The sequence below is a fragment of the Abrus precatorius genome, unplaced genomic scaffold (genome assembly GCF_003935025.1).
Source record: "Abrus precatorius isolate BTA unplaced genomic scaffold, Abrus_2018 Scaffold9, whole genome shotgun sequence".
In the NCBI taxonomy this organism is placed as follows: Eukaryota; Viridiplantae; Streptophyta; class Magnoliopsida; order Fabales; family Fabaceae; genus Abrus; species Abrus precatorius.
In genome coordinates, this window is record NW_020874439.1 from 23,582,620 (window position 1) to 23,594,039 (window position 11,420).

An 11,420-nucleotide genomic window follows, 5' to 3' on the forward strand; every position below is an offset into this window, starting at 1 on the left:
ATTAGAATTAAATTAAACTAAATACTCAAATCAAAATGTCTTTTGTATTTAAATTTGGATGATTTCATCGAGTGGTTGGTTCGACCCCTAATTGCTTACGCCCCGATGACCTGATGTTATTGAAAATATAATGGGAAACAATCAGGTTTTGTAATTTTGGAATAGCAGAATTTATATAAAAAAAAGTTTGTAATTCTTATTTTTTATTATTTTTAAAAACGACAACCTACTTTTTACACACTTAAAATCTTATGTTTATACATTAATTTCATTTAAATTTTTTTACTTAGCATTAGAGATATCATGTTGATGATTGATAACTCAAATTTATATCATAAGAGTCAAATTTTCTTAGTTGTATGTATGTATTTAAAAAATATATTTTAAAATATTTCATGTTTAAAAAATTAAAAATAATAATTTTCTATATAAATAAATAAATAAAATATATCTAATTTTATTATTGTATTGATATAATAATACATATCTTTTTAAATCAATTAGTCGTATAATTAACTAATCAAATAATTTTAATTTCACAAGCTATATATGCATTTATATCCATCTCGTATTACCAAATAAATCCTAACCCCCCGAATCAAATCGATTCAAGAAATCAAGGCTGGGATCGCCCGAAGATTAACGAGAAGAAATCCCATGTTTGGCGTTTTCTTGTGTTCTTTTATATTCTTTGAATTAGAATGAATAATTTTAAATTCGAAAAAAGCCTTTTAAATAAGCATAAAATTATTTTCTTAACACAAACGCAAACTTAAAATGCTTACCTAGTTAATTTGTACCACCGATTTGAAACCTAGTTAATTTTTTTTTCATTTTAAGATTGTTAGTTGGTGAATAAAATATTTAAAGCCTTGGCGTAAAGAACATGAGATTGTTTGCACAGCATATTCAAATAGTAGCTTCCCCTGGAGTCAATATGCTAATTTTTTTAAAAAAATTTGGCATTTGAAATAATTTTCCAAGCCGTAATAACTAGAAGAATTTTACAAACCATTGAAAAAGAGGTCAAAAAATGCGTGTAGTGTGTAATACAAGTTACAAGGGTGTGATTAAGACAAGAAAAATATTATCAGCAGTTGATGACTCGACGCTATATTTTTCTCTGGCCCATATTAAAATCACAAGGTAGAGTCAAATTCCACAGTAGTATCTGGCAACCACTCAGGCCCTTGGATAAAGGACTGCACTGTGAACTTCCCAGCCTCAATGTCCGTGAGAGTGGGCTTATAACCAGCCCATTTGACCCTCTGAGAAACATCAGCTCCAGGCCCAGTATTCTGGTATTCAGCATAGAAAATGGTATTAGCAGGATCCACATTGGAGACCCAACTCATCCACCCAGATGGTTTCAAGAATGACCCAATATCAGATTGCATGATAACAGTGGTGGAGTAATCTTTCCATGGTCTACCAAGGTATGTGGGAGCTGTGAGATTGTCCTTATCTAAGGGAGTGATGGTTGATTTCTGGATTATAATTCCAGTGTTCTGATTGGGGTCCTTTTTGCCCTGAGCTGTGATGGTGTTAAACTGGTTTGATAGAGGTTGCCTAGGCATTATTTTGCAACTTTGGAACACAACAGCTGCATTGCCAAATATGAAGTCTATGGTGCCTGTAATGTCACACTCACGGTAGAACTGGCGGTTTGAATGGGCATAGAGGGTATCCTGGAAGCCATCAAATGAGCATCTGTAGAACACAGAGCGATCTGAGCCAGATCTCAATGCCACAGCCTGGTGCTTAGATGCACCTGCAGTGTTCACAAATCCTATGTTTTTGGCAATGAATCCCTTGCCTTTAACAGCTGCATAACAATAACATGCTTCCTGTTATTGCATTTCATAGCATCAATGCATTCAAATATTTTGAAGATCTTTTATTGAACTATTATATCACAATTTCAAGCATTAAAACAGGTCAGCATCTAAAACCATGTCCACTGTCTCAAGACTACATCTATGGAAATTAAGGATATTACCAATGTGAAGGAACATGGGAGACCATGCACAATGCAGGCGGAAAAAAAATTCCAATCATTATCTTTGTCAACAAAACAGCATGTGTGTGGTGGGTCATAGTAAGGAAAGAGGGTGTAGGCAATTTTGTGAGTTCACATGATGACATTCAAATCATGTGGCTCGCCAGACATACATGACATTTATTTCCCACCAAAAAGCATATGCCACATGCCATCAAACTTGTTCTTTTCTTATCACAATACAGCAAGTAAGTTGAATGCTATAAATAAACCAACCACTATTATCAAGCAGGGTAAAACATTTTTCAAGAGCTATTCAATTAATAATTAAATTTGTATATAAACCAACTAAATTCTTAAATAAGATCTTATCCAATTATATATAATAATTTTTTAATAAAATTACTAAATTCAATGTAATTAATTGCATTACTACTATTAAATATTACAATTTTCAATTAAAAAAATTGCAATATATATTTTTTCTGCTATGCAATGTTGCCCAGATTAAAAGAATTGTTTTAAAAACTCAAACTCTTCACAGACACATTTCTATAGTACAATCAAATATATGAATTTTTAATAAATCCATGAAACACATTGAAATATCCAATTGCTTTGAAATTACTGAAAAAACACCAATATCATTTATTAACAATCACTCAATTTGTATGTAACAAATTCCAATTTCAAAAAAGATCGCAACTGATAAAAAAAATGCAGTAAGTATCGGTACTAACACTCTTTTCTATTATTAACAAACAAATAAAAAGAGAAAACATATGTAAACGGGTTACCGAAAGTGGCAGTTTCGAAAGTGGGAGTGCCGTCCATGAAGTTCCGCCCACCGTAGACGACGGTTTTGGTCTTTCCGTCACCGTAGATCATCACATTCCACGTATGCTTATCCAAATCGATGTTCTCCTCGTAACGCCCTTCCTTCACGTAAACCACGAATCTCTTCTCGCTCTTCCTCTTCACCAACTTCAGCGCCTCCGCAATCGTCGTGTACTGTCCGGTACCGTCCTTCGCCACCACCGCATCCGGCTTCGTTTCGTTACTCTTCGCCTCCAGCAGCTTCCGCTCCGCTGCGCCCAACCACTCCGGGAACCCTAGCAACCTCCGGTGGTGGATCGGCGCTTCGAACTTCGACAGCAACCCTAGGATCCTCGTCACGATGGCCAAGCTGTTACTCGAGAACTCCGTGGAGTTCTTCATTGCGGTTCCGAGTTCCCGGAGCACGCCGCGAGCGGCGGTGGAGTTAAGCTCTCCGAGAGCGTCCAGGCATGTGTCCTGATCCGTGATGGCGGCGCTGAGCCAGGTCTCGACGTCGTTAGTGTTCGCCGGAGAAATCATCTTCCTGGAGCCAGCGACTCCGAGAGAGGAGATCGAGTCGTTGAGTCGGTCGAGCGAGTCGTCGAGTACGGCGGCGCAAACATCGATTGCTTTCTGGAGGCGCGTGTCGTTGCCGGCATTGGCGCGAAGCTTGGAAGAGAAGGTAGAAAGCTTCGAGAGTTCGTCAATGGCGACGCGTAGCGAGAGCTTGAAGAGAAGCTCCGGGTCGGTGGTGTTGGAGTTTGGGAGGGAGGAGATGGCGGCGAGACACGAGTTAGGGTACTGAGTCACGCTGCAAACCGCTTTGAGAGACGCGGCTGGGGTTAACTCAGTTTGGGGGAGCGAGTCGGAGGATGGTGATGACGAGGTGTTGCGCTTGTGTATCACGATCCCTGCAACCGCGGCGATGATCACCGCTATTAGGACGATGGAGGAGACTACGATTATTATAATGCGCTTACGTGTCTTCTTCTGAAAGGCTCGCTGCTCCACCTCATCTACTTTGCCGTACCCCTTAAATGACTTGATCGTATCCATATTAATATGCCTCTGTTTCGCTCTTTCGAACTTTGAAGTGTTTTATGTTGTGCTCTGCTTTCGTTTTATAGCAATCTTTGGGTCCATTTTATAAGTGACAGGTAATGGGATGGAGAAATTCTTTTCTGAAAAATGAAGTTCTTTTCTGCATTTTTAAAAAATATTGCATCCATAATGTTATTCAACGTGTAACCCTTGAGTTAAGTGGAATATTATCATTTTTTAACTTTAATAAAATCTAAACAAAATCGTATATATTAAATGAATTTAACTCGTTTTAAAGATTTTGTTTAGTTTGAAAGGAAACAATAAAAAGAAAACAAAAAAAGAATTTTAAATTAAAAATTTAAAAGTAAATCTAGTTTATAAAATATACTCGTATCACATTATTACAATTTAATTTAATTTCTACTGTCCGAGTTGGGATCCCTTTTATTCTTTTATGATTAGTCGGGGTTTCTTTTTTGGTTTATCTTTTTCTATTTCCTTTATTGTTAATGCTTTGGGATAAGAATGTGGAGCGTTGTCCTTTCGACGATGCTTCTTTGCTAAGATTCAGAAGAAATCAGCGTCTGAGAACAAATTCATTGTTTTGTATAATAACAAGTCGACATGTTACCATTATGATTGATTGCACAACTATCTGTCATCTTTTAAAACGTTTAGGAGAAAGATACAAGTTTCATTATCTTAACCAACAAAACCCAAACACGTTTTGGACAATCGTTGATTTTGATTTGTAGAATTAAACCAACTGTTGGATTGTGTATTAGCTAGCAATTTTATACACGGTTTGGACATTCGTTAATCTTATGATTCATTTCGTAGAGAATGTGAGCTGTGTTTTATGATCCAAACCATGTGCTTTGAGCTCTGTGAGAGGGACTTCTTATATAAAAGAAAATGCCGCAAGTTTTAGTCAAACTATCAAACCGCTATTAAAAAGATAATTCTTTTTATTTAGTTTTAGTTATAGAAACCTCTAAAGGATGGTGTGCCTTTTTTAATGATCAAAATTATTTTTATTCAAGACGATTCAATTCAAATTAGTTGTTATTATGAGTAATAAAAAAATGTAAGTTAAATTTAATATATTCAATATCACATTAAATTTTTAATAGCTAATTTAATGAGTATCGTGCTCTTAAAATTATTAAAATAAAAGCTCACATTATTTAAAAAATTATTTTGTGAAGATCTACAATTAAAAAAGATCACTACGAGAATTTATTACAGGATGTGGGCTATGTGCCAATGTCAGAATAGCACGCTGCGTGGCGACAATCCGGTAATTGCGCCACATACGTGCCTTTTGTTTCTTTATTTTCTTAAGCCACTTTTCTCTCTCTCTCAAAAATACAGAAAATTAAGAATTATTTTTTTCCTTTTAAGCTAGAAATTGGAAATTTGATATAGAACAAAAAAGAAAGTGAAAATTATGTTTTTTTCTCCACTGATAAGTGAGAAGGAAGGACCGATTTTGAATCAAAGCAAGTCAAACAAAATCACATAAGCTTTGTAGCAAAAGACAAGGATTTATGCCACACCCAAATTGGGCTATGCTAATGTAGGGGCTATTATCTCTGCCGACAATGAAAAAAAAAAACACTGTAGTAGGTTTGGATATGGCCCAACAAACAAAAGCCTTGGGCAACTTCTTATATTATATATTTTTTTTTGCCAATAAACCATTTTTAATTTAATTATATTCTGACAAAAAGAAACTCAATGTTTAATTATATGTTAGTGTACACATAAGAATTTATATTTGACCTTTTTGACTGAAAGATGTTCCTGTTTAGATGGTGATTGTATATAAGTTTTTATTTAGGTTTGCCGTGTGCAAGACATGGCTGACCCTAGAATGTGGTAACTTCTAATGTCCAAATTAAAATTTATAAAGCCAAAACAAAATTTAATTTTCAAGAAGCCAAAACCTTGGCCTACACTTATTATTATTTAACCAGTGGCAATATTACAATAATTATAGCCAAAGATAGAACCATGGGAATGTTCCAAAATCAACCAACACTGGTCAAAGACAAATAATAAAGAAAACTTGGACTCAAAGTGAATATACTTTACAACCCAAGAGAGAAAGGGAACCCAGTAGAGCCCAACCAGTTAGAGCCTGAAATGAACCTTCCAGGAGTATAAGTCTGGGCCTCAGCAGGATCAGTAATGACCTTAAACCCTTTCCAAGAAACCCTCTTTGAAGTTGCAGCACCAGGCCCAGTATTTTGATATTCCCTATAAACCAAAGTATTTAATGCAAAGTTTCCATTCCACTCATGCCACCCAACTGGGTCAATCACATCACTAATACTACTTTGCATGAACACAGTCCTAGAATACTCCTTCCAAGGCCTCCCAAGATAAGTAGAAAAACTCTTCTTCATAGCTTCCAAATCCTTAGTGGCACCAATTCTACACTTTTGAATCACAATGCCAGTGTTTTGGTTAGGATCGACCCTACCTTGTGCTGTGATCATGTTCTTTTGACCTGAATCAGGACGCCTAGCATGAATGTCACAATTTTGGAACACCACAGCTGAATTACCAAAGATAAAATCCACTGTCCCAGCTATAAGGCAATTCACAAAAAATTGACGATTGTTGTGAACATAAAGGGTATCTTGGTATGCTAATATGTCACAGTTGTAGAATGCTGAGAGGTCCCCACCAACGCGTAGAGCCACAGCTTGATGCTTTGAGGGACCCGCTGTGTTTTGAAATGTTATGTCTCGGGCCAAAAATTGTGCACCCACAATGGCTGCAGCCATATCAAGAACAAAAGAAAAACCGCTTTAGCTTGGTTACACGTTTATATTTGGAAACTTGAAAATCGACTACACAAAATTGATCAAGCAAGGACAAAAGTTAAAAAGCAACCATGTTAGTGCATGCTTCCGTGTGATGTTTGCTCACCTTCAAATTAATGTTGCTAGTACTCAATTTGAATTCCTTGAATGGTATACTTGTAATCTATTTTAGAAAAGTAAAACTTAATCATGGCATTTTAATGGATAAATTTGAAGAGTGAAATGTCTATCTAGATATTCGTTTTCTTTTCTAAGGACTTTTTAATCATGGTGGTTAAATGGATTCGAATTAGAGGTACCATAAATAGAACTAGCATGGCTGAAAGGATTTAAAGCAATTGAGTGGTCCAATTGTTAGTGAATGAAAGGCAAATATCCAGTGGGCAACTTGTACAACTACAAGCGTGACATTGAAATTGTCATTACTAGTAGACTTCTCTTGGGTCAAGTTAGGAGGACATGTTTGGATAGGTGCGTCCAATTACAGCTCACAAGGTACTAGCATGCATTGAATGGTTATCAACTAGACTTCACTCGGGACGTTTCTGCTAATAAGTTAAGAACGAATTATACAACTTAAATATCACATTAAATTTAAAATTTCAAGACTAATAGACTGTGAGTCACTAATAAATTATTTAACATTTTTAATCCTATATAATATAAAACTTTTTTACTTACATTTATTACCTCTACATACAAGAAGACAAGTGAGATATGTTACAGCCTATAAGAGTAATTTACGGTATAAGACAATATTAAAAGTTGGATTTTACTTATAATTAAACAACGATACTTTGGTTTCTTAGACGTTTACAAGGACAGAAGATAATGACATGCTAGCGAAACATATGAAGGGAAAGCGAGGGGGGTGCTTAGATTGTCCGAAAAGGGAAAGCAATTATATGTGTGTATTATTATATTGCATAAAAGGCCATGCATGATTTAAGCAAATAGGTCGAAAAAAGCATCAGCGAATGTTCGTGGCTTCAAATTCAGACTTCAAAGTTGAAAAAAAATGCCGATATGAACGGGGGAAACAGGTAACTTGTATAAAATAAAGTTAAATGAAGATTGTCTAGCTGTATTCCAACTCCTTTCTCCTTCAGATAAAACACCCTTGTAAAATGTGTATTCTTTTATGTTAAAAAATAACTTATAAAGAAAAAAATAAGGCACGAAAATCAAATTTAAAACATAGTAAAATTACAACAGAGAATATCAAATTTTACAATGAAATTCTTAGTAAAACCTTCAATGCATGCAATTCAATCGAGATTCATGGGTTTGAAAAAAAAATAAAAAAATTTCGTGATACTTTTAGATGCTTTTTTTCTTAGATGTAACACACTTTATCTTTTAGGAAAAGCAATCAAACTGTTCTCATTGTCGTTGCTTTTTAAAAGCTTAACTATTTTTCATAAATTTTAAATGATTTTATTTTCTCATTTGAAAAGCTAAAAAATAACCGGGGGGCCTTATATATGAAAGGATTTCATGTCTTTTTTGGTCTGGGCAACTATAAGTCAACTACAGGTTTCTTTATAAGAGACTACATGCTTTTCATACGTTTCAAGACTTTTGTTTTTAATCATATAATTTAATTAGTGATTTTTTTTATTGTTAAGACTGTGTTTATTTTTCATTGGATGCAATCTTGTACTAGTTTGGTATGACTACTATGTAAGGTAAAACTTTCCCTTCAAACAAATATTTAGAATATTTATATTTATTAATAGATACAAACATTAATTATTTAGATAATCCTATTAATACAATCTCTACTTAACAAAAACTAAATTATTAATACAATTGTAAAAATTTATACTAGTATTTGATGAATTGATAATATATTAATTTTTATTCAAAAATAAAGACTAATTTAATGTTAAATTATTGATAAATGACATCTTTTTTACATTCATAATATTTTTTATATATATATATATTATAATGTAAAGACTATAGAGAGAAACCTTTGAAAATTTGACGAACCGTACAAAAAGGCCGAGTGAAACTTCGCTTCTACTATATTCTCAAGAGGACAAGAAAACGAAAGGGAAAAAAATATGGGTTCTTAGATTATTTATATTTTAAACTGTGAAATCGTGTTTAAATTTTTTAGCAGATTCATGAACAGGACATACAAAAATTCATTTGACCTTGTAAGCTTACAACCATGGCAGAAAAGCAGGAGTGCAAATGACAAAGAAAAACCAAAAGTGATCCGCAAAATGCAGAACAACCCATGTGCATGCTGACCCATTCTATAGAAAATAGTAGTTTGATGTGAAGAATTGGTTTTATAAATCATAATTTTGATGAAAAATTAGGATTGCACCGTGATCTGACCCGAAATTATATTTTGTTGTCTTACAGCTGGGACCTCAAAATCCCGAAATTATAGGCGTTAATGACATGTTTTTTTATATAATATCAAGCACAAGTCAGCGCTGTTGCTGTTGGTCTAACCATGTTTATTTACCTCAATTCTCAAGCAATTCATTACACTAGAAACCTTTGAATTAGTTGAACCTCACAACTCATAAACCACCCTTAGAGCTAAAATATCAGTCCTGTTGAATTATATGTACTTTTTCCTTAATATAATAATAGCCACTTTTATATTATTAATTTTAAAAAAAAAATAAAAAATTGCCAAATACAAATATATAATTATGAAGGTATCGAAAGTTTACTACAATGAGTGGAGGAGCCTATGACAAATTTGTACTGGTTAAAAAATCCAGAACTTTGGCAAATCAACTTGTCATTGTTAAATAGTGGTTTCAGTAGTTGTCAGAACCCCAGAACTTTAATCCCTGTGCTGTCATTGTTTAAAAAAAATGTTCCAAATCTTGGAAAATCCAATGAACAAGCGTTTTCTGAGTACCCCAAATCCACATCAATTTCTATATATGCCGTATGCCATTATAATATTCACACGACCGTCATAGTGGTATATATGAAAAATACTAATCAACAATTAAAGAAATAAAAATAAAAAATTATCAAAAATATTCTCACTTTTATATATTTTAACATAATTTTAACAATTTATTTATTTTAATTATTTTTTTAACCATTACATTTAAAGCACTGGTCATTAATTAAAACTAATATTTTTCTCTTAAAAAAAGTAATTAACTGACTAGTAGTTTCTATCTCTAACTTACTCTAATATGCATGGCATGCAAAATCAAAATGAAACGAAAACATGATTGAACTAAATGAAACATCAAATTAACGATTAAAGAACTTACCGACAGTGGCAGAGTGAAAAGTAGTGCTACCATCAACAACATTTCTGCTACCAGTGATGATAGTGTTGGTTCTTCCATCACCCAAGAACATGATATTAGTCTTCTTCTTAGGAACCTCAACATTCTCCTTATACACCCCAGCTTTTATCCTTATAACATACCTCTTACTACTCTTCTCCGGAGCCGCCGCCACCGCTTCCCCCACCGTCTTAAAGTTCCCACTACCGTCCGCCGCCACCACCACGTCGGGTTTCACCGTCGGCGCCTGAAGAAGCCTTCTATCGGCGGCGGAAATCCATTCCGGCCACTCGTTATTCTCCAACAACTTCCTATTTACCACCTTCGTTTTCTCTTCGTAGTTTGCTATGTCAGTGTCGGTCATGTTCTTGGTCATGGCCAATGCATTGCTACACATGTGTTCCACGTGAACCTGTCCTTCTTCCAATGCCTTTCTAACTCGCTTATCAGCTTCCTCGTGGGAAAAGCCGTCCAAGCAAGTGACTTGGTTGGTAATGGCGGCGCTAATGAGCGTTTTGAGATCATCAGCGTGTTGGTAGAGAGTTTTTTTGTTAGGGTAAAGTTTGAGATCTTGTTGGGCTTGTTTGAGTTCGTCGAGGGTTTGGTCTATGGTTTCTAAGCAATCATGGAGTGCGGTTTTTTCTCTTTTTGTAAGGTCGTGTTTGGTTAGAAGCTTTTGGACGGTGAAGAAGTTGTGTTCAACGGCTCTTGCGGTTATGTTGAGGGAGAGTTCGATGACGTCACGGTGTGCTGTGACTTTGTGTGTGACGTTTGGTTCGGAGGATATTGCTGAGAAGCAGAGTTCAGGGTAGAGTGTGGTGCTGCACGCGCTTTTGATGATCGCGTGGGTGTTGTGGGAGAGGGAGAGGGTGGAGGAGGAGGAGGAGTTTGAGGTTTTTTTTGTTACTCCGGCGATGATGGCCACCGCCGAGACCACCACGAGGAGGGTGGCGAAGAGGGAGAGGAAGAGTTTTTTCTTGGAGAGGGAAATGCGGTTGCCGGAATTGGAGATTCCGGCGATGGCTTGTTTGAAGGTGGTCATGGCTAAGAGTTGAGACAGAAGAAGAGAGGCGAAAAGTGATGTGTGGAATGAGAGGAGGACAATTACTTATAATGTTGGATTTAGAGTCACTTAATTATTATTTTTTAATTTGGAGAAAGTTAGACAAAAATATTAGCAACCCATTTTTAATAAAACTTTTAACTTTAGCTTTTAGAATTGAATTAGCCACTTATATTTTCATGATTCTTAATAAATTTAATTAATAATTAAAAGTTAATGTATTAAAGTATATATTTATAATATTCCTTTATTGTCAATACATTCTATAAAAAATTTCAAGTTACTACTCACCTGTGAAACTTTGTAAATTTGAAGATAATAAAAAGATTCCTATTCAATGAATATTTATAAAGTATTTACTATTATTTTACTTGAAGAGGAGA

The 11,420-nt window shown here is 34.9% G+C and overlaps 2 protein-coding genes across 2 annotated transcripts; both read right to left on the minus strand.

Annotated features, from left to right (window-relative positions):
* Positions 1–911: 911 nt before the first annotated feature.
* LOC113849173 (pectinesterase 3-like) lies at positions 912–3,932 on the minus strand. Its single transcript, XM_027478872.1, has 2 exons — positions 2,797–3,932; positions 912–1,825 (listed from the first exon to the last, which is right to left on the minus strand). Exons 1-2 carry the CDS (start codon positions 3,869–3,871, stop codon positions 1,140–1,142), a joined length of 1,761 nt encoding a protein of 586 aa, XP_027334673.1. The 5' UTR covers positions 3,872–3,932; the 3' UTR covers positions 912–1,139.
* A 2,020-nt stretch (positions 3,933–5,952) lies between these two features.
* On the minus strand, positions 5,953–11,019 carry LOC113849174 (pectinesterase-like). Its single transcript, XM_027478873.1, has 2 exons — positions 9,957–11,019; positions 5,953–6,644 (listed from the first exon to the last, which is right to left on the minus strand). Exons 1-2 carry the CDS (start codon positions 11,014–11,016, stop codon positions 5,953–5,955), a joined length of 1,752 nt encoding a protein of 583 aa, XP_027334674.1. The 5' UTR covers positions 11,017–11,019.
* Between the last annotated feature and the right edge of the window lie 401 nt (positions 11,020–11,420).